We start from the raw sequence: 18,365 nt of genomic DNA, 5'->3' as shown, positions 1-18,365 counted from the left end.
ACAGGACACTGGACTAGATGGAACTTTGATCTGACCCAGTATGGCTGTTCTTATGTACACATACATATGCACATGCAGCTATACGTACTTATACCCACACACACCTCACCCCAACTACCAAAAAATTACAATTTGGAAATGACCCTGCACTGCCCCATGGGAGTTATAGTTTATGTGATTCATACCTCCTTTCTCCTCTCTGGGATGGATTCCTCAGCCAGACTACATCTCTCATGAGACACCAGGGCCAGGGACTCCGATGATGTTCAGCAAGAGGGAAGACCATGGTGCATCAAGGGAGATGTAGTCTGGCCCATAGAGGAGAATGAGGGCAATCAATCATCTGAATTACAACTCCCATGAGGCAGTGTAGAATTGTACCTTTTGGGATTCTGAATTGAAAGTTACTTTTCCAACGAGCTGTATTATTAAGATATAGACACACTGTGAGGAGGTTTGAGAAAGCTTGGTCTAGGTCACTGAGGAACTTGTCAGATGCTAGGTGGACTCGAGTTCTGATAGACACTGAGAAGACACTACGTAGTTTCAGAAGGAAAGATGGGGTTAATTTCTTTGGATCCAGTTCTCCATGTGCAGAACAAGAGAGGAGATTCACAAGAAAACACACACATGTAATAACATCTGTTTCTGTGACTCACTGTTCCCTGTGAAGACCGCAAACCAATGTTCCACATCAAGAAATATGCCCCTCACCCAAATTAATACCTGAGCCTGCAAACACTGTCAGGTGCAGTGTTTACTGCCTTGGGAAGTTTCATTGACCAACTTCATTAGAACTAGAACTGTAATAAACATTACGGACCTGCTCCAGGACCCCTTGAAGGTAATGTGAGTCTTTCTATTGATTGCATTGGACTTTAGCTCAGGCTTTATCAGAGCTATTTCCGGTAGTAAGCAAGCGCCAGGCCTTTAAGTTGTTCTTGGGCAATAGATTTGCACATATTGCAATTTCCTTTTTAATTTTTAATCATTTTTTGGATTGTGAGGCTACCCAAAAGCTCTAGTCCACTTTACTGACCGAGCAGTAACATTTCATTAAAATACACAGTTTTTTTTTAACGATAAAAATCACAACAAATAGGCACTCGTTGAAATGTTTTGGATCCTATCACCCACCCACACACCCCGAATAAAATGTAAACAGCTATTTGTGTCTCTGGCGAGGCTCAGTCTGAGGCGTTCTCCTCTTTCTGTGAGAGGAGCAAAGCTCTGCAAGTCACTAACAGATTTCCGAACAATCTTTCATTTCTTTAATTTTTAGAGTTTTGCTTTTGTAGGGTCTGATCCTATGACATGCTACATAGATTGTAAATTTTTTTGGTTCTGTGTTTGTACAGCGCCTTGCACTGTGTGGTTCTAGGCATGACTAGGGCTCCAAGAAGATACGGTAATACAAATAATTAAATAACAAGTAAATGTTGAATGCCCACAGAATTCAATTGCACTTAGCGTCACACAAGGTTAGGTCCATACTGAACACTAATATAATAGGGCCAGATTCTGGAGCACTGAAAGAGATGGGGGATGAGTGGGCAGGATCCAGACAAAGCACTCCCGTGGGTGGTTGGCTGGGGAGCAGCCAGGGCATCCACCAAATGTGCCAAGTCTCAAGAGTGTGCTTTGCTGTGTTGGGAACATGTTCATGCCCCCTCCCATTACACATACACTGTTTTCAGCAGCAGGCTCCAGATGGAAGAGCACTCTGCCTCTTTTTAAAGGAGCAGCAAGATGTGGAACAGAGTCCATTCCCCTTAGGCCCTCCTGAGCATAACACCCTTTCCTGGATCACCTTCACAACCAACCCCACTCTACACCCACCATGCCCCTGTAGGGTTCGTACAGCACAAAAAGGGTTTTGCCTTTAATGTGTTTGGGTTCCTAAGTAAGGGCCCAATCCAATTCCCACTGAAGTCAATGAGCATAGGATTTGTAGCCTGATCTATCAATTATGTATTAATTATACTGATTACTTAAGAATCCCCAGTTATCACTTTGAGGGTTGTCAGGTCCTTGTCCCAAGATCAGGCCCAGTATTATTCAAATTATTATATAACTGGGAACCCCGATGTGCACAGCTGCAACACTCACACTATAGGAACTCTTCTATATTCACAAATAGTTTATTAATACATTTAGCACAGTCACAAACACTCTAACTCAGTTAGGTAAATAGAGCGACTTCAGAATGTACATCTTTCCATCCGTATTCTAGCACCATCCCTTGCAAGACAACCGGAAAGGTTAGCCATTATCTTCCTCATCACCATTACCTTCCGCCACATCACCAGTGGTCATCATTCTGGCACCTCCCGAGGGCTACATCTCTCTCTCCTACTGCCCACAGGCTGGGATGCAATTTTGATAATATGTTATGCTGACACCACTATATATAATGTATATTCAGTAGGGGGTTTTCCTCTTTTCCTTATTTGTATTTCCTCATCCTACTAATGCTGAGGTGTCCTTCTTCTATAGTTTAGTACATTGATATGTGTGACTACCATTTCAGCTCATGATCATACCTGTCTGCTCCTGCTGAAGCAGATTTGCAGTTATTACATCCCATGTTCCTTGCGGTCTCACTTACAGGAACATTCTACCTCCTACCAACTGAGCAAGCTCTTCTTAGTTCCCAAAATCTAAAGGTAACTGTTAATCTATGCCAAGGGTTACAGCCTACTTAATCACACTTATGCTAATTTATGCTTCACTAATATCTTACAGGATACAGGCCTGTAGGTTTCATGCATTACGGCTGAATATAATAAAAGCAGTTAAATATAATGAAGGCAAGGCAGTGATATAGTAAAGGCAAGCTAGCCCTGTGGGCTACAAATTGGGCCATAAAAAGGTGCTCAAGAAAACAACTTGAGTAACTTGTGACAAATGCGAGGCCACGAAACTATAAAAAGCTATTTTATTTACTTTAGAAATAAGAGACCCTAGAAGTCTTCTTTAGTTAACTTGGGGACTGATCCTGCTCCCATTCAGGTCAATGTCAATGGGTAATCAGGTCCCAGGCCTGAAAGGTGCTGAGTTTCCACCTCACAGAAAGTGTTCAGGCCCTCAGTCCTTACTCATGTAAAATTCCCATTGAAATGAACAAACCAGATCCTGAGAAATGTTGAGCACCCATTATGCACAGAAGGACTGTAGTCATATCAGCATTTGGCCCATCATGTGTGTCTGGTAACTGGTAGATGCTATTCTTATATGGAGCTCATCCCCATGGTGTCTGAGCACCTAACAAGTTATTTTGGATACTTCTTCCAATATAGGAACGGTTTGCACAAGTAATACATAAGTGTGTATCACAGGCTCAAAAGATGCTAGATGCTTTTCAAATACATAAGACACATTCCTGCCCCCAAAAGCTTCCAATGTACAAAGAAACAAAGAGCAAATGATGGGTGGAGGAAAATGATATGATGTACAAAGTGATCAGTGTGATGGCTAGTACACAGGTTAGTTTTACGGGGGAGGGAATTCTTGTAGGAGAAGGGGTTCTGAGATTTTGTTGATTTTTGAATGCCTACAAAACCAAGTACAGTTACAATGCTGTGAAAATAGGATTTTAAAGAGTGGTATAAATGAGGCAGAGTGGAGAATAGACAAATAGATTTTGGAAGTTCATTCCAATCATATAGGATTGCCTAGAACCAAAGTGGGTCACGACCCCTTTTTAATGGGGTTGCCAGGACTGGCATTAGACTTGCTGGGGCCTGGGGCTGAAGCCAAAGCTCAAGCCCTGCCACCCGGGGCCAAAGCTGAATCCTGAGGGCTTCAGCTCTGGGTGGTGGGGCTCAGGTTACAGGCCGCCTGCATGGGCCTGAAGCCCTGGGGCTCAGGCTTCAGTCCACCCTCCCGGGGTCATGTAGTAATTTTTGTTGTCAGAAGGGGGTCATGGTGCAATGAAGTTCGAGAACCCCTGGCCTAGAAGAAAATGGAAGTGATTGTGAGAGAAGGCTGCACATGGACTTCTCAAGTCTCTTCTCTCAAAAGTCTCTTGTCTTAAAATCAGAAAACAACAAATTAATCAATTATAAAATACAGAGCAAGAGATACAGGTTGTAACCTGCATCAAAGAGGTCTTCCCAAAGCTAATATATACCTAATGCATTCTCTATCAGTTGTCATAAGCTTTCCTAAGTCACATACCCAGTTCAAACCAGCTGCCCTACTGAACTGGAAAAACACCACATTATCTAGAGCTTAGTTTTTCAAGTAGTTCAACCTTGATACTTTAAACAAAGCAAAATGGAAAAACAATGTCCTGTTTCATATGACGAACATCATGAAAACAACAATCTAAGTTAAATGAGTAGGAGGGGAGGTTTAGCAGTAAGTCAGTATTATACCACTACACAAAAACTCATCTCAATAATGAACCTGATTTTGCACTCCTAACTTAATCAAAACTCCCATGAACTACAGTGGGAGACTTGTCCAATGGCAGGATCAGAGCCTTAAGCTCAATGGCTCTACTCATGTGAGTAAACACTATTTGTATGCTAAGAGTTGGCAGGCTCAGGCCACGGATCCACAATCTACACAGACTTGAGGACTTTACTTGTCTCTGATAAAACAACCAACTCCAGCAATGACTCCTCAGGCTTCCTGCACAGACATTTTGTACACTATGCTTTACAGCATTTTTTAAAACCAGTGATATCCCATAGCCACACTGCTTTGCAACCGCATCCATGCAACATTCTAAAACATTGATTTTAGTGGGACACTGTCAACTTAAAAATCATATGTTGCAAACAAATGTATTTGTCTATGATACTAATAACATCTTACATTATTTTAAAATGCAAGAATTTTAGAAATCCAGCATGCGGGTCAGTCTTTATCTGTCCTTTTTGCAGTTCTCTCATTTTGGACAAGTGAAATCAGTTTCACTTTCAAGTCCTTAGTGATACTGTGGCTGGATTTCATACACTACAGGTGGATGTTTACTTGTTTTTAAAACTACTGTTTTAATGGACTTTTTTAAAATGTGCAAACATTTCTATTGGGACTTTGATTTTTTAAAAGCTTGTTTATAACTACATTTAACATTTAGGGCTAGATTTACACTGACATTGTCCCTTTAAGCACTTTGATCCTTAAAATCTATCAAAATTAGTCCTTGTTCCATCTCGTTTCACCAGCTTTCATAAAATAGTTTTCAATATGTGTATTCAAGAGAATGTATTTGTACAAAGACAAAAGAAAGCCTTTTAAATAAAACAGCCTCTCATTTTAGAAATCTTGATGATAGCAAAAAAAAAAAAAAAAGGCATATTTTTAGCCCATAATGAGATCTTGGTAATTTTCTCCTTGTTCAGAACAAGTTCAAATGAGCCTTATGCCAACAATGATAAAGCAAAACAGTGGCATAATATGCATCTTCTATGAGAAACTCCCACACCCCTTTCAGGGTTTTTAGCCTTTAAAATTATGTTAACTCACATGTGCACTGGCTGGATGACTTTATATTCTCTTCTACAGGGCCAGTCTCCCTGAATCCAGGCTCTCTACGAATACCCTAGTTACCAGCCCCAAGACAAAGCCAATTCCATTCAGCACCTTTCTCCCTGTTTTTCAGAGCTCTCCATGTATCCTCACCACTGCAATCGACTGCTCTTGCAAGGGATTGTTTTGCACGCGTGTGTTCTGGTGGCAACCTACCAAAGCTTCCAACTAGATCAGCTGGACTTTCCAGGCTGCAGGACACAAGAATGGGGCACCTCTTGGACCTTCGATCAAACCTCCCCCAGTTATTAGAAGAGCAACACAAAAGAAAACCACAACGGAATGACAACAGAACCCATCTTCTCCCCCCTGCCCTGCCCCCGCGGAATACAACCACGATAATCCCAGGTACTCACACGAAGGCATGATACAGCAGCGCCCAACCTCTGGGTCTCTCCAGGGCATCATAGATTAAAGTTTGGATCCTCCTGTACTTGGCATTGTTCCTCTTGACAGGTCTGCTCAGAGGTGTTTTGGCCAAAAGCCCAATCCCTTGCGGATTCCTCTTCCCCCCCTCTTCCTTCCCAGCTCCTTCCAGCAGCAGGGTCCCATCTTTATCCGCTCCAGCTCCCGAGGCCAAAGAACCTTGCTCCAGATCCCCAGGCGCGAGTCCTACTTTCTTCTCGTCTTGCTCCCGGCCACCGGCGCTCCCCGCAGCTGCTGCCTTCCTGGACTTGAGTCCCATCTTTCCCGCTGGTCCTTAAAGGCGCAGCTGGAGGTAAGCAGCAGCAGCTTGCGGAGCCCCAATGCCATGATCCGAGCTCCCCTCCAAAAAAAAAAGAAAAAAAAAAAGAAAGAAAGAAAAAAAAGCCGGGTGGGGGGAGGGAATCACAGCGCTGTCAGGCCATCATCCCTGGAGAGGAGCCGCAGCCGGGGCTAAAGCAAAGACATGATGGCAGGAGAGAGGCGGGCGGCAGCAGCCCCTGGCCCAGCAGGGGGGTGACACCATCGCGGAGTTTAACGACTAGCCAGAGGCCGGAGTCCCGTCTCCTCCCTTCCCCTCCCCTCCCCTCCAGCGCCTGCCCGATGCCTGCGAGCACCCCCGCCCGCCCCCCAAGCCTCACGCTAGGGAGTGGCCCATTGTATGTCCCCAGCAAATAGCAGCGCGCCTCTGTGTCCCCGCAACCCCCAGCCCCGGCGTGTCGAGTCATTCATGGTGCACCGGGCATGGAGCCTGCCGGCGGCGGGTGCTGCGTGCCTGGCAGTTTCGCCCATGGGCCGGGGGAACCGCCCCCGGCCCCACCCTTTGCAAAGCGAGCCCTAAATGCCCAGGCAAAGGCCGGGCTCGGGGCGCTCACAGCGGCTGGGCAGGGAGATCCCCGCGCCCGCCACGGGGAAGACCCCGCTTGGGATCCCCCAGCAGCGTCAGCCGCCCCCCGCTGCAGCCGCGGCGCGGGGGATTCCGCCCGCCCCACCCCGGGCTGCCCACCGCGGGCGGGACGCGGCTGGCTGGGCAGGGTCTGGCGCTGCGGCCGGGGCCGGGGGGCGCAGGGCGGCGAGGGGAGGAGGGGAAGGAAGGATGGCGGGAGAGGAGGGGCCCGGGCGCGGCCTGCCTCCCGCAGAGGCTGCTTGGGGGCGGGGGGCGGTGAACCCAGCCCCGCAGCCGCCGCCCTCCGGATCGCCCCGCGGCAGGGAGGCGGCTAAACAAGCAGCGTCCCTAGCGCCAGGGGCCGGACCCGCTTCTGACCCCGTAGCCGGTGCCTGCCCGAGCCCACAGCCGGTTCTGTCCCTGGAGAGGAGGTGCCTGCCCCCCTCCAATCCCACCGCCCCGGGCGGGACCCGGTTCTGTCTCTGTATGAGGAGGTGTCTGCCCCCCAATAATCCCAATCCCCCCATCCCAGGCCAAAACCGGTTCTGTCTCTGTAGGAGGAGCTGCCTGCCCAACCCCAATTCCCCCCATCCAAGGCCAGACCCGGTTCTGTCTTTATAGGAAGAAGTGTCTGCCCCCCTCTAATCCCACCTCCCAGGCCGGACCCGATTCTGTCCCTGTACCAGGAGGTGCCTGCCCACTCCCAGTTCCCCCCATCCCAGGCCAGACCCGGTTCTGTCCCTGTACCAGGAGGTGCCTGCCCCCCTCCAATCCCACAACCCCGGGCCAGACCCGGTTCTGTCTCTGTATGAGGAGGTGCCTGCCCCCCACCCCCTCAAATCTCCCCACCCCAGGCCAGACCCGGTTCTGTGTCTGTAGGAGGTTGTGCCTGCCCCCTCCCCCAGACCCAGTTCTGAACTAGGGGCTGCTGCTACTCCATACATGATTTCCCCCTAAAGGTGTTCTGTCCAGCCACATACTGCTTCTACCAAGCCAGACTTGGCTCTGGCCTAGGAAGTGCTTCCACTGCCCTAATGCCTGTTTTGCATCAAGATGCGCTTCTAAATCCTAATCTCAGGATTAGCTAAACCTGTACAGTGTACATAGCCCACGCTGTCAAAACCCTAAGTGCTGAATCTGAATGTACATCACATCCTTACATAGGAAGTGGAGAAAAATGAACAGTGCATCACAATTTCAAATTGCGACAGCGAATGTTCAAACCCAGATGCAGACTAAGGGGCGCTAATTTATCTTTCCCTGCCAAATAGGGTGACCAGACATCCCGATACTATTGGGGACCATCCTGATATTAGGGGTTTTGTCTTATGTAAGCATCTATAACCACAACCACCCCGAAAAAAAGTGTAATCTTGCTATCCACTCACCCTACTGTCAAAGGGATGTAAAAATGTCAAATAGCAATGGATGATAGTCAAGTGTACCAGCTCCTTCGGCTTTTCTACCCAATACAATAGGGAGAGAAATTAATAATTTCGTTTCAGTTACAACTGCTCAAGCAGTTTAAGCCCTAAACCTGACCAGCACTAACTTCCAGATTCTCATTATCCAGTTTAAAAAACCATCACTATGTTCATAAAAATGTTTAGAATTGCCCTGCTGCATGCATGTACACATGGAGTCGTTACGGTGTGGGAACTGCCACAAACACTCATTTGTGCTCACTGCGAAGCAGTTAAGTAGCAAAGAGGGTAATCCTCTGATTTCAGCAGGCTTTGTATCAAGCCCAACGGGACTGTGCTGTTCTTCTGATGGTGCTGATGCAAAAGGTCTGATCCTTCAGTATATCTTCTGGCAAAACTCGTCTGATGTCGGGGGAAGTTTGCCTGATGGAGCACTCCAGGGTAAGCGCTATTATGTGTTTTGGCCCGATGAGGCATTATGCTCCATCATTATTATTTATTATATGTTTCTGGCAGCACCTAACGCATGCTAGCGTAACAGCTAGCACTTTGGCTGACAACGGGGATTTTCAGAATCAAATACATATGTTTCTACAGCTGAAGCTACTGAGCAAGGCTTTGTAGCTGGGGGGCTGTAACAGATTCATGTTCTCTGTGGATTAGGCACAGAGAGGGACATGTGCCATGCACTGACCAGTGGGTTACACCATGCTCTTTCCAAACAGAAATAAGGATTGTAAGGAGCTTACACTCTAAAGTCAGACTGAGGAACAGTCAGAGGTTAAGGGAAAGGCATATGACTTAAGTAGGTCGAGATGATGCTTGGCTGCATCTTGGGCTAGTCATTACAAATCTTCCAGATTCCTTGTGGTTAGCCTGGCAGAAGTGGGTTTTGAAGAGGGACTTGACTACAGAGAAGCACTGTATTATCAATGATCTGAAAGAAAAGATAAAATCATTTGCTGGTAAAGTTTGCAGAGTACACACAGTTTGGTGGAGTGGTAAGTAACGGTGAGGACAAATCAACCGTAGAGCACTCTGGATCACTTGGAAAACTGTACACAAACAAACAACATGCATTTTAGTAGAGTCAAATGAAAGGCCATACATTTAGGAACACAGAATGCAGGTCATGCTTACAGGATGGGGGACTGCACCTTGAAAAAACAGTGACTCGGTGTTGTATTAACCAGGCAAGGTACTAACAAGCTTCAACAGGACTTTATTTTCAAAGTGGAAACCTCTTTACCCAGCTGCTGCTGCACCCTCTGTAGCTCTCTCCCAGCCTCTCAACTCCTCCCCCTCCTTCCTGTTTCTTGTCCTTTCAGACTCCCGACAGCCAGTGCTCCCAATTCTAATAATTACAAGCAACATCTAAACACCACATTCCCTCCTCTCTTAAGAAACTCTCCCAATTAAAATAAACATTATTGTTCTAACCACAGGAACAAATACGAAACAAGACACTATACTGTTGGCAGAAATATTACACTGTAGATACTACATAACATAGTCTCTAGTCCAGACAGGTGGTCGTCTGGGTCTGACAAGCCATCTCTCAAGCCCCGGTTCCAGTGCAATGTCTTGTTGTGTTGGTACTATGGTGAAGTCATCCAATGCAGACTGGGTGTTGGCATAATCTCCTCTTGGTGCACAGGCAGGTGCAAGATAAGAAGCATTCCATACCCGCCCATCAGAAAGTCGATATCTGTAATGTCCCTTCTTCTCTATGATTTTAAGAGGAGCTGTGAATTTATGGTCCCCTTTGCATAAAATTCCATGTTTTCGTATTCTAACGAAGGAACCACACTCAAACTTTGGTTCCTTAGCACCCCGCCGCTTGTTTGTGAAAGCCTTAGACTTTGCTTGCTTCTGTTCAACTGTTTTTCTCAAATCATCCACATCTGGGGCATCAAGTCATGCCTTTAACAATCCAGCAATGTTCAGTTTAGTATTTATCTGTTTCCTGTGCAGTAACTCTGTGGGCAATTGTGTAGCCTGGTATGCTTGCAAGAAATCAGCAGTGAAGGTTATCCACAATCGCCCTTCCAGTTTAGCCGTTTGCAAACTCTCTTTCAAACTTCTGTTAAACCGTTCGATTTCCCCATTGGCTTGAGGGTAATATAGGGATAACCTTCTGTGTAAAATGTTCCTCTGTGCTAGAAAAGTTTCAAACTCCAGGGAAGTAAATTGACTACCATTATCTGAAACCAGTTCTTTGGGGTTACCTTCCCTGCTAAAAACTGAAGAGAGGAACTTAATTACTGTAGCAGAAGAGATTTGCAATGTAAACGCTATCTCAGGCCATTTACTGAAATAGTCTATTAAAGTGATGGCATAACGGCAGTCACTTGGAGCAGTATCAAAGGGTCCTACAATGTCAATCACCACTTTTTCCCATGCAGATTCAGGAAGAGGAACAGGCTGTAATGGAGGGGCACACATCACTGCTGTCTTATCATGCATTTGGCAAGTCACACAGGATTTTACGCCAGCCTGTGAAATTGTATGCCCCAGAAAGGAGAGTTCAGTTTGTCTAAATTTGCATTTGGACCTATTGAGCTGGAGGCCTGCTGTGCTGATGCAGTTTAGTACAGACTGCAGTTTATTGTCATGCTCCTAAGAAGTATTTTCAAACACAATAATATCATCCAGATAGCACTGAACTCCATGTTGATTCTTCAGAATCAATTACATCATTTTTTGGAAGGCACTTGGGGCAGATGCGAGACCGTATGGAACACGTTTAAAACGAAATAGTCCCTCATGTGTAATAAATGCTGTGAAGTCTCTGCTATCTTCATGCAACATAACCTGGTGGTATGCAGTCTGCAAATCAAGAGTAGAAAACATCTTTGCTCCATGGCGTTCTGCAAATGCTTCTTGTATGTGAGGAAGAGGACGGCTGTCAATCACAATAGCTTTATTTGGTTCCCTTAAGTCCACACAAAGGCGAATGCCTCCATCCTTCTTCTGCGTCCCTACTATAGGTGAAACCCATTCTGAGGAGTCGATCTCTTCAATAATGTCCTCTTGAACAAGTTTTCTAAGTTCCTCTGAAACAACTTCCCTGACTGAAAATGGTAAGCGCCGTAACTTCTGTCGTACAGGCATCACATTATTCCGCATTTTAACTTTATGCAGAAACCCATAAGCACAGCCGAGTTTCTCCTCCACCTGGTGTTGGGTCCCAGCTGAAACTGGTGTGTGTACTGCAAGAGTGCTTTGCTGAGGAAGATTAATTCATCCATTAACTACCCTGAGATTTAAAGCAGCCAATAAATCTCTGCCAAGGATAGGAGTGCCTTTGTGGACAATGTAGAACTCTGCAGTTACACAGCAATCACCAAAAGTAACTATTACTGGCAGGCAGCCATGTACTGGAATATGGTTTTTCAAATAGCACACCAAGTGAAGTTTGGGTTCAGTAAGAGGCACATCTTTAAAATAATGCAAATAGATGGAATCAGGTAGTATAGATACTGCTGAGCCAGTGTCTAACAGTAGCTGAATAGAGTGTGGTTTGCCTGAGGGTATGGCGGAAACGTTTACAGTGCACTTTATCTGTTCTGGAATATGTGCAGTAGTGATTTTGTCTACGCTCAGCACAGTAACATCTGGTATTGTAACTGCATGCACCTGTTGATTGAACTGGCTGCTGCGACATACTTTAGCAAAATGTCCAATCTTTTTGCAAAGATTGCACTGAGCTACTTTTGCCAGACATCCTGTGTAGCTTGCAAGGTGTTGTGGGGATCCACAGTGAAAGCATGCTTTTACTGTATTTTGCATTTGCTGATTCGGTGGGGTTTCATTTGTTTTCCTCTTGCAATTGTGTGTCTGCAGAGGTAGTGAACTTTTCTGCAGAGGAGTCACAGCCTGGACTGTGCCTCCTGTATCCATGCTCATTATTTTGGGTTCCACTGTAGCTGTCTCAATCTGAGTAGCAATGGTTATTGCTTTTTCTAGTGTAATTTGTGGTTCTAGAAGTTAGCGTTCTCTTACATGAAGCATGGTTGTTTTCTCAATGAGCTGGTCTCTAATAATCTCATCTGCTATATTCCCAAAGTCACAAGTTACAATCAGACTCCTCAGGGAAGCAATATATTGCTTTATAGGTTTCCCCTGGTTTCTGCTCATGCTGGCGAAATCTGTAGCGATTAGCTACTACATTCACTTTTGGCACAAAAAAATTCTTTAATGCAGTGAGTGCAGTCTCATATTTATCGTCTGCAAGGGAAAAGTGTAAAATATATGCTGCCCCTCTGCTCCAAGGCAGTGGATTAGCAGAGCACGCTTTCTTACTTCAGAAATCTCTGTAGCACTGATTACAAGCAGATAAGTCTCAAACATATGGATCCAGGTAGTAAAAGCAATTGGAGGCTCACCTGGGCTTTACAGAAAGGGTGCAGGTGGGTTCAGAGGCAGAAGATCCATCCTCGTCGCCAAAATGTTGTATCAACCAGGAAAGGTACTAACAAGCTTCAACAGGACTTTATTTTCAAAGTGGAAACCTCTTTACCCAGCTGCTGCTGCACCCTCGGTAGCTCTCTCCCAGCCTCTCAACTCCTCCCCCCTCCTTCCTGTTTCCTATCCTTTCAGACTCCCAACAGCCAGTGCTCCCAATTCTAATAATTACAAGCAACATCTAAACACCATACTCAGGAAAGGATTTAGGGGCCATAGTGGACAAATAACTGAACATGAGCTCCCAGTATGATGCTGTAGCTAGGAGGACTAAGTGTGATCCTTGGATGAATAAACAGAGGAATACTGAGGAGTAGGGAAGTGGCATTAACTGTATTGAGACCAGCAGTGAAATGCTGCATCCATTTCCAGTGTCCACACTTTAAAAGGTGCTGCTGAAATTATGGTGAAGAGCCACAAGAATGATTCACAGACAGGGAGAAGATTTGATACTAGAGAGGTCTTTACCCTAGCACACAGCGGTATAAACAAGATCCAATGTCAGGAAGTGGAATCTAGACAACTTCAAACCGAAAATAAAGATGCCATTTTAAAAAGTGAAGGTAATCAATCACTGGAACAGCCTACCAAGTGATGTGATAGATTCTACAATACTTCAAGTCTTTACATCAAGGTTGCATGTCTTTCTGAAAGATATGCTCTTGTTTAACCAGAAGTTATGGTCCAGGTTATGGAGGAGGTCAGACTAGATTATCTGAATATTGTGCCAACACTTAAAGAGGGTAAATGGGATGACTTGAGTAATCATAGACCTGTCAGTTTGACATTGATGCAGGGCAAGATAATGGAGTGGCTGGTATGGTACTTGATGAATTAAAGGAGAGTAATATAATTAATGCCTATCAACATGAGTTTATGAGATCCGGTCAAACTAACTTGGTCTCTTTTTCGGATGAGATTACAAATTTTCTGATAAAGGTAATAGTGTGGATGTAATAGACTTCTGGAAGGCATTTGATGTGAAGAAGAGCTCTATGTAAGCTGGAAAGCTTGTCTCTCTCACCAACAGAAGTTGGTCCAATAAAAGATATTACGTCACCCACCTTGTCTCTATAAAATGAACATGGAACACGTTGAATGAATTAAAAGCTGGATAACTGATAGGTCTCAAAATGTAATTGTAAATGAGGAATCCATTGAATGGGTATGTTTGTACTGGGGTCACGTAGGGATTGGTTTTTGGCCCTATGCTCTTTTATAAGCAGGACGGGTGCCTGCAGGCCTATATACTGAAAGCTGGTGTTCTTCCTGCTGATGCAGCACAAGAATAGCCATGTTAATTTGAGGTTACTCATAAACACAAGAAATAACTCATTTGCCAAATAGAAAAAGACTCTACTTGAAGGCAAAGAACTACTAGCTCAGATTCTTGTCTCTATCTGATAAACACACAGTGCAAAAGTGGCTGGCATAAAGCTCGCTCTATTACTATTATCCTGGGCATAGGCTGAAGGCTGCTTTAATGTATGCTGGTTGCCAACAGCAACCAGGGACTGGCAGAAAATTTGGAATCCCTAAATTGCCCTCTGCCAGCAAAGGTGGAGGTAGCATAAGAGCCTCTATGCCAGGTTTAATACATCACAGGATCCTCTCCATGCACAAGGGTGATCCCCCACATCATGCCATCAGTAAGGCTGGGATATCTACTGCCAGATTGTGCTGGCTCCCTGTTTTCAAGCTCCTTTAGGAACAGAGGGGAAAATAAATCTTAACCTCTACACAAAATCTCAATGTCATTAAAAGATCACCATGAGCCAGTTGGAGGATCCTCAATAATTCAGTCCTGCTTACCTGACCGGATCCACAGACTGTTGTGGTACACCATGCACTGAGCTTGTGCATTCTCAGCCTTGCACAGCCATTCTACATAGCACTTGGCCCGCGCCCCATCCTGCAGTCCTTGAGGTCAATGGGAGCTGCACATGGCATAGGCTGAATTTATTAGTAGCTACCACAAGCGAGCTGGGGATGGGAGTCATGTGAGCCCCATGTAAATAAAGAGGACTATGGACCCTCGGAAGAGATTCCCAGCTTTCATTTGTGTAACCCTTCTGCCAGGTGTCGACAGCAGCAACTGATCAGTGGAATCTAGGACTTTTGACAGAGTCCTCCCCACCACAGAGACACTTCCAACAGCAAGCAGCAGCCTTTTCTCCCTCTCTTGCCTTCCTCGAGTTCTGGGCAGACTCCCTTTCCCAACTGAGCCTGACAGCAGTCGCGGTCCCAAGCACATTTAGGGCAGATGTTTTGTCCTTGTATTTTCTAACAAAGTCGATTGCAATGTATGGCCCCCGAACTCAAACTGTTACTGTATGTTCACCAAAATGCCCACAGCTGTCATGGAGCTACAGTGACAATGAGGCCTGGCCCATTCAGTGGGCTCTCCTTGCTCTGACTGTGATCGATGGTGGGAGAGAGCACCCTGGCCCGTGGACAGTGGTGCAAGTACAGTGGTATGGTACGATATGCCGTACCAGTAAGATATTTATAGCTGGTACTCCGTTCTGGAAAGACACAGGAGGAGCAGAACATGGGGCCACCAGGTGGCCCCACGCCGGCAGCTCCTCTGGCACAACTGTACTAGCCCAAGCCCCGCCTCCAGCTCTTCCATGCAGCTGCGTCTCCTGTCTGGGGTCCATACAGCAGCCCCACTAGAGGACAGGGTTGGGGCCAGTACAGCAGCGCCCAATGACCCCACATTCTGCTCCTTTCGCTGCTGCAGTTTTGGAGAGCCCTGTGATGCAGAAGTCTCTGGCGCAGCGGGAGGAGGACAGAGGTTGTGTATAACTCTGAAATGTTTGTAACTCTGAAATGTTCGTAACTCTGAAGAAAATGATATGGTTGTTCTTTCAAAAGTTTTCAACTGAACAATGATTTTATACAACTTTGAAACTTTACTATGAAGAAGAAAAATGCTGCTTTCTCTTTATTTTGTAGTATTTTACATTTAACACAATACTGTACTGTATTTGCTTTTATTTTATTTTCTCTACTGCTGCCTGATTGTGTACTTCCGGTTCCAAATGAGATGTGTGGTTGACTGGGTCAGTTAATAATTCAGGTGTTCGTAACTCTGAGGTTCTACTATATATCACTCTAGACCTTGTTTAAAAATAGAAGTTAAAGCTGCTGAGTGACCATGTAGTTATCTTCAGTGTAATTGCCTATCTCATCAGGTACCAGAACAGCTAATGACATCATAAATATTACAGTGCCACATAACAATCAAACACCATTATTCTTTCCCCAAATGAAGAAACACATACTTCAACATGACCACCTTAGCTCTGCCCCTAGGATTGTTGGGGTTAGTTTTACATATTATTTTTGTGGTAACTAAATAAAAAAAACAGAACACAATAAGACAGTTCAGTAACAAGACTGTGCCAATCATGATGTCATATCCCTGTCCCCATGGCTTTCTGGTTCTTGTAGGTGTTATTACGCTGACGCAAAGGAAGTTACCAGGAATGTGATGCAAATGGAACGGTGTACAATGTTCCATCTGCAAGAATCACAATGTTCTAAAGCATCTCTCACATTAAGACTTCATTGAAGAATGTGAATTCAGGCCCAGTTCCTCACAGTTCCTCACAAGAACTAGTATCTCAGTTTAATGGCATTCATTTCATGTGAGAAGGGCTTATATTCATTTGAAGGAAATTGAAAAAGTCTTTGTTCCTTTTAATTTCTTCCTGTTGTAATTTATTACACTTTCTCTATAGCCCTATTCAGTTCCCTCTTGTAACCTTGATCACTAAAGCTTAAAGAATATTCTTGCATTTTACTGACACATCTCTTTTCCTGTACTAATCTCCCTGTATACCAACAATGGAGTGGCAGATTTGTTTTAAGAGCTATTGATGCCACATGGAAATAGTTGACAAATAGTCTACAGTTTAAAAACTCCACCGTCATCATTCTTCTTCCCTTGTTTTTTATTATTAGGGATATCTGCATTACAGGAACATCCTTGATTCTTAGGAGTTTGTGATCAGATAGAGAATAAGCAACTGGAAGTCATGGGGCCAAATTAATCCATGACTCCAATGGATTCAGGTAATTTGGACCATAATGCAGAAATAGTTAGGATATCACAGAGAATCATGACTTCAGATGGGGAATATGAAACAGAAACTGCTGAGTAGAGCTGTGCAGATCCTCAATTTTACAGTTCACTGGCCAAATAAAAGAAATTGTTTTTGGTCAACCTGAAACAAAAAAAATCTATTTTTTTCAGCAAACCAAAAAACGTGGAAAAAAATGTGATTTTGGGTCAAACAAAATATTTTAATTTTTTTTTTTTACTTTTTCTAAATGATTTTTAAATAACATTGAGGGCAATTCCAAACAAACATCTTTCCAAACAAAAAGGTGAAACAAAATTAACCGTTCTGACATTTCAAAAATTGCTGTTTTTTTTTTTACCAAAACCATTCACCAAAATTGACCCAAATTGTTTCAGTTGACCTGACTCCGCATTTTTCAGCCAAAAAGAGGACTTTGCCCCAAAAATTTTGCCCAGCTCTACCGCGGACCTCTTATCAAACAAAGATGCCCATTGGCTGGTGGGCTGTTTCACCAGCCAGGAAAGAGATGTGCACATAATGCTCATGCCCTTTTTAAGGCTCTTTCTTTAGGGCAGTGTTTCCCAAACTTCAGATGCCGCTTGTTCAGGGAAAGCCCCTGGCAGGCCCGTCCTGTTTGTTTACCTGCCATGTCCACAGGTTTGGCCGATCGCAGCTCCCACTGCCCGCGGTTCGCCACTGCAGGCCAATGGGGGCTGCGGGAAGTGGCTGCGAGTACGTCCCTCGGCCTGCACCATATCCCGTAGCCCCCATTGGCCGGGCACAGCATGCTTTTGCTGTGGATCCCCACAACACCTTGCAAGCTACACAGGATGTCCAGCAAAAGTACCTCAGTGCAATCATTGCAGAAAGATTGGGCATTTTGCTAAAGTATGTTGCAGCAGCCAGTTCAATCAACAGGTGCATGCAGTCACAATACCAGACGTTACTGTGCTGAGCGTAGACAAAATCACTACTGCACATATTCCAGAACAAATAAGATGCACTGTAAACATTTCCGCCATACCCTCAGGCAAATCTCACTCTATTCAGCTACTGTTGGACACTGGGTCAGCAGTATCTATACTACCTGATTCCATCTATTTGCATTACTTTAAAGATGTGCCTCTTACTGAACCCAAACTTCACTTGGTGTGCTATTTGAAGAACCATATTGCAGTACATGGCTGCCTGCCAGTAATAGTTACTTTTGGTGATTGCTGTGTAACTGCAGAGTTCTACATTGTCCACAAAGGCACTCCTATCCTTCGCAGAGATTTATTGGCTGCTTTAAATCTCAGCGTAGTTAATGGATGAATTAATCTTCCTCAGCAAAGCACTCTTGCGGTAAACACACCAGTTTCAGCTGGGACCCAACACCAGGTGGAGGAGAAACTTGGCTGTGCTTTTGGGTTTCTGCATAAAGTTAAAATGCAGAATAATGTGATGCCTGTACGACAGAAGTTACGGCACTTACCATTTTCAGTCAGGGAAGCTGTTTCAGAGGAACTTAGAAAACTTGTTCAAGAGGACATT

The 18,365-nt window shown here is 44.9% G+C and overlaps 1 protein-coding gene and 1 long non-coding RNA gene across 2 annotated transcripts in view; one reads left to right on the top strand and one right to left on the bottom strand.

Annotated features, from left to right (window-relative positions):
* The window catches only part of KCNQ3 (potassium voltage-gated channel subfamily Q member 3), a 279,980-nt gene extending 273,678 nt beyond the window's left edge, over positions 1-6,302 (bottom strand). Inside the window, exon 1 of the mRNA XM_073330106.1 lies at positions 5,898-6,302. Within this exon, the coding sequence (XP_073186207.1) occupies positions 5,898-6,226 (329 nt within the window). The 5' untranslated portion in view covers positions 6,227-6,302. The remainder of the gene's footprint in view (positions 1-5,897) is intronic.
* Positions 6,078-18,365, top strand: part of LOC140906351 (uncharacterized) — an 81,983-nt gene continuing 69,695 nt past the window's right edge. The window contains exons 1-2 of the long non-coding RNA XR_012157076.2: positions 6,078-6,259; positions 8,581-8,715. This is a non-coding gene — a long non-coding RNA (uncharacterized LOC140906351). The remainder of the gene's footprint in view (positions 6,260-8,580; positions 8,716-18,365) is intronic.

The sequence above is a fragment of the Lepidochelys kempii genome, chromosome 2 (genome assembly GCF_965140285.1).
Source record: "Lepidochelys kempii isolate rLepKem1 chromosome 2, rLepKem1.hap1, whole genome shotgun sequence".
Classification (NCBI taxonomy): domain Eukaryota; kingdom Metazoa; phylum Chordata; order Testudines; family Cheloniidae; genus Lepidochelys; species Lepidochelys kempii.
Note: the sequence above shows the minus strand (reverse complement) of the source record. Positions and strands in the feature narration are given on the sequence as shown.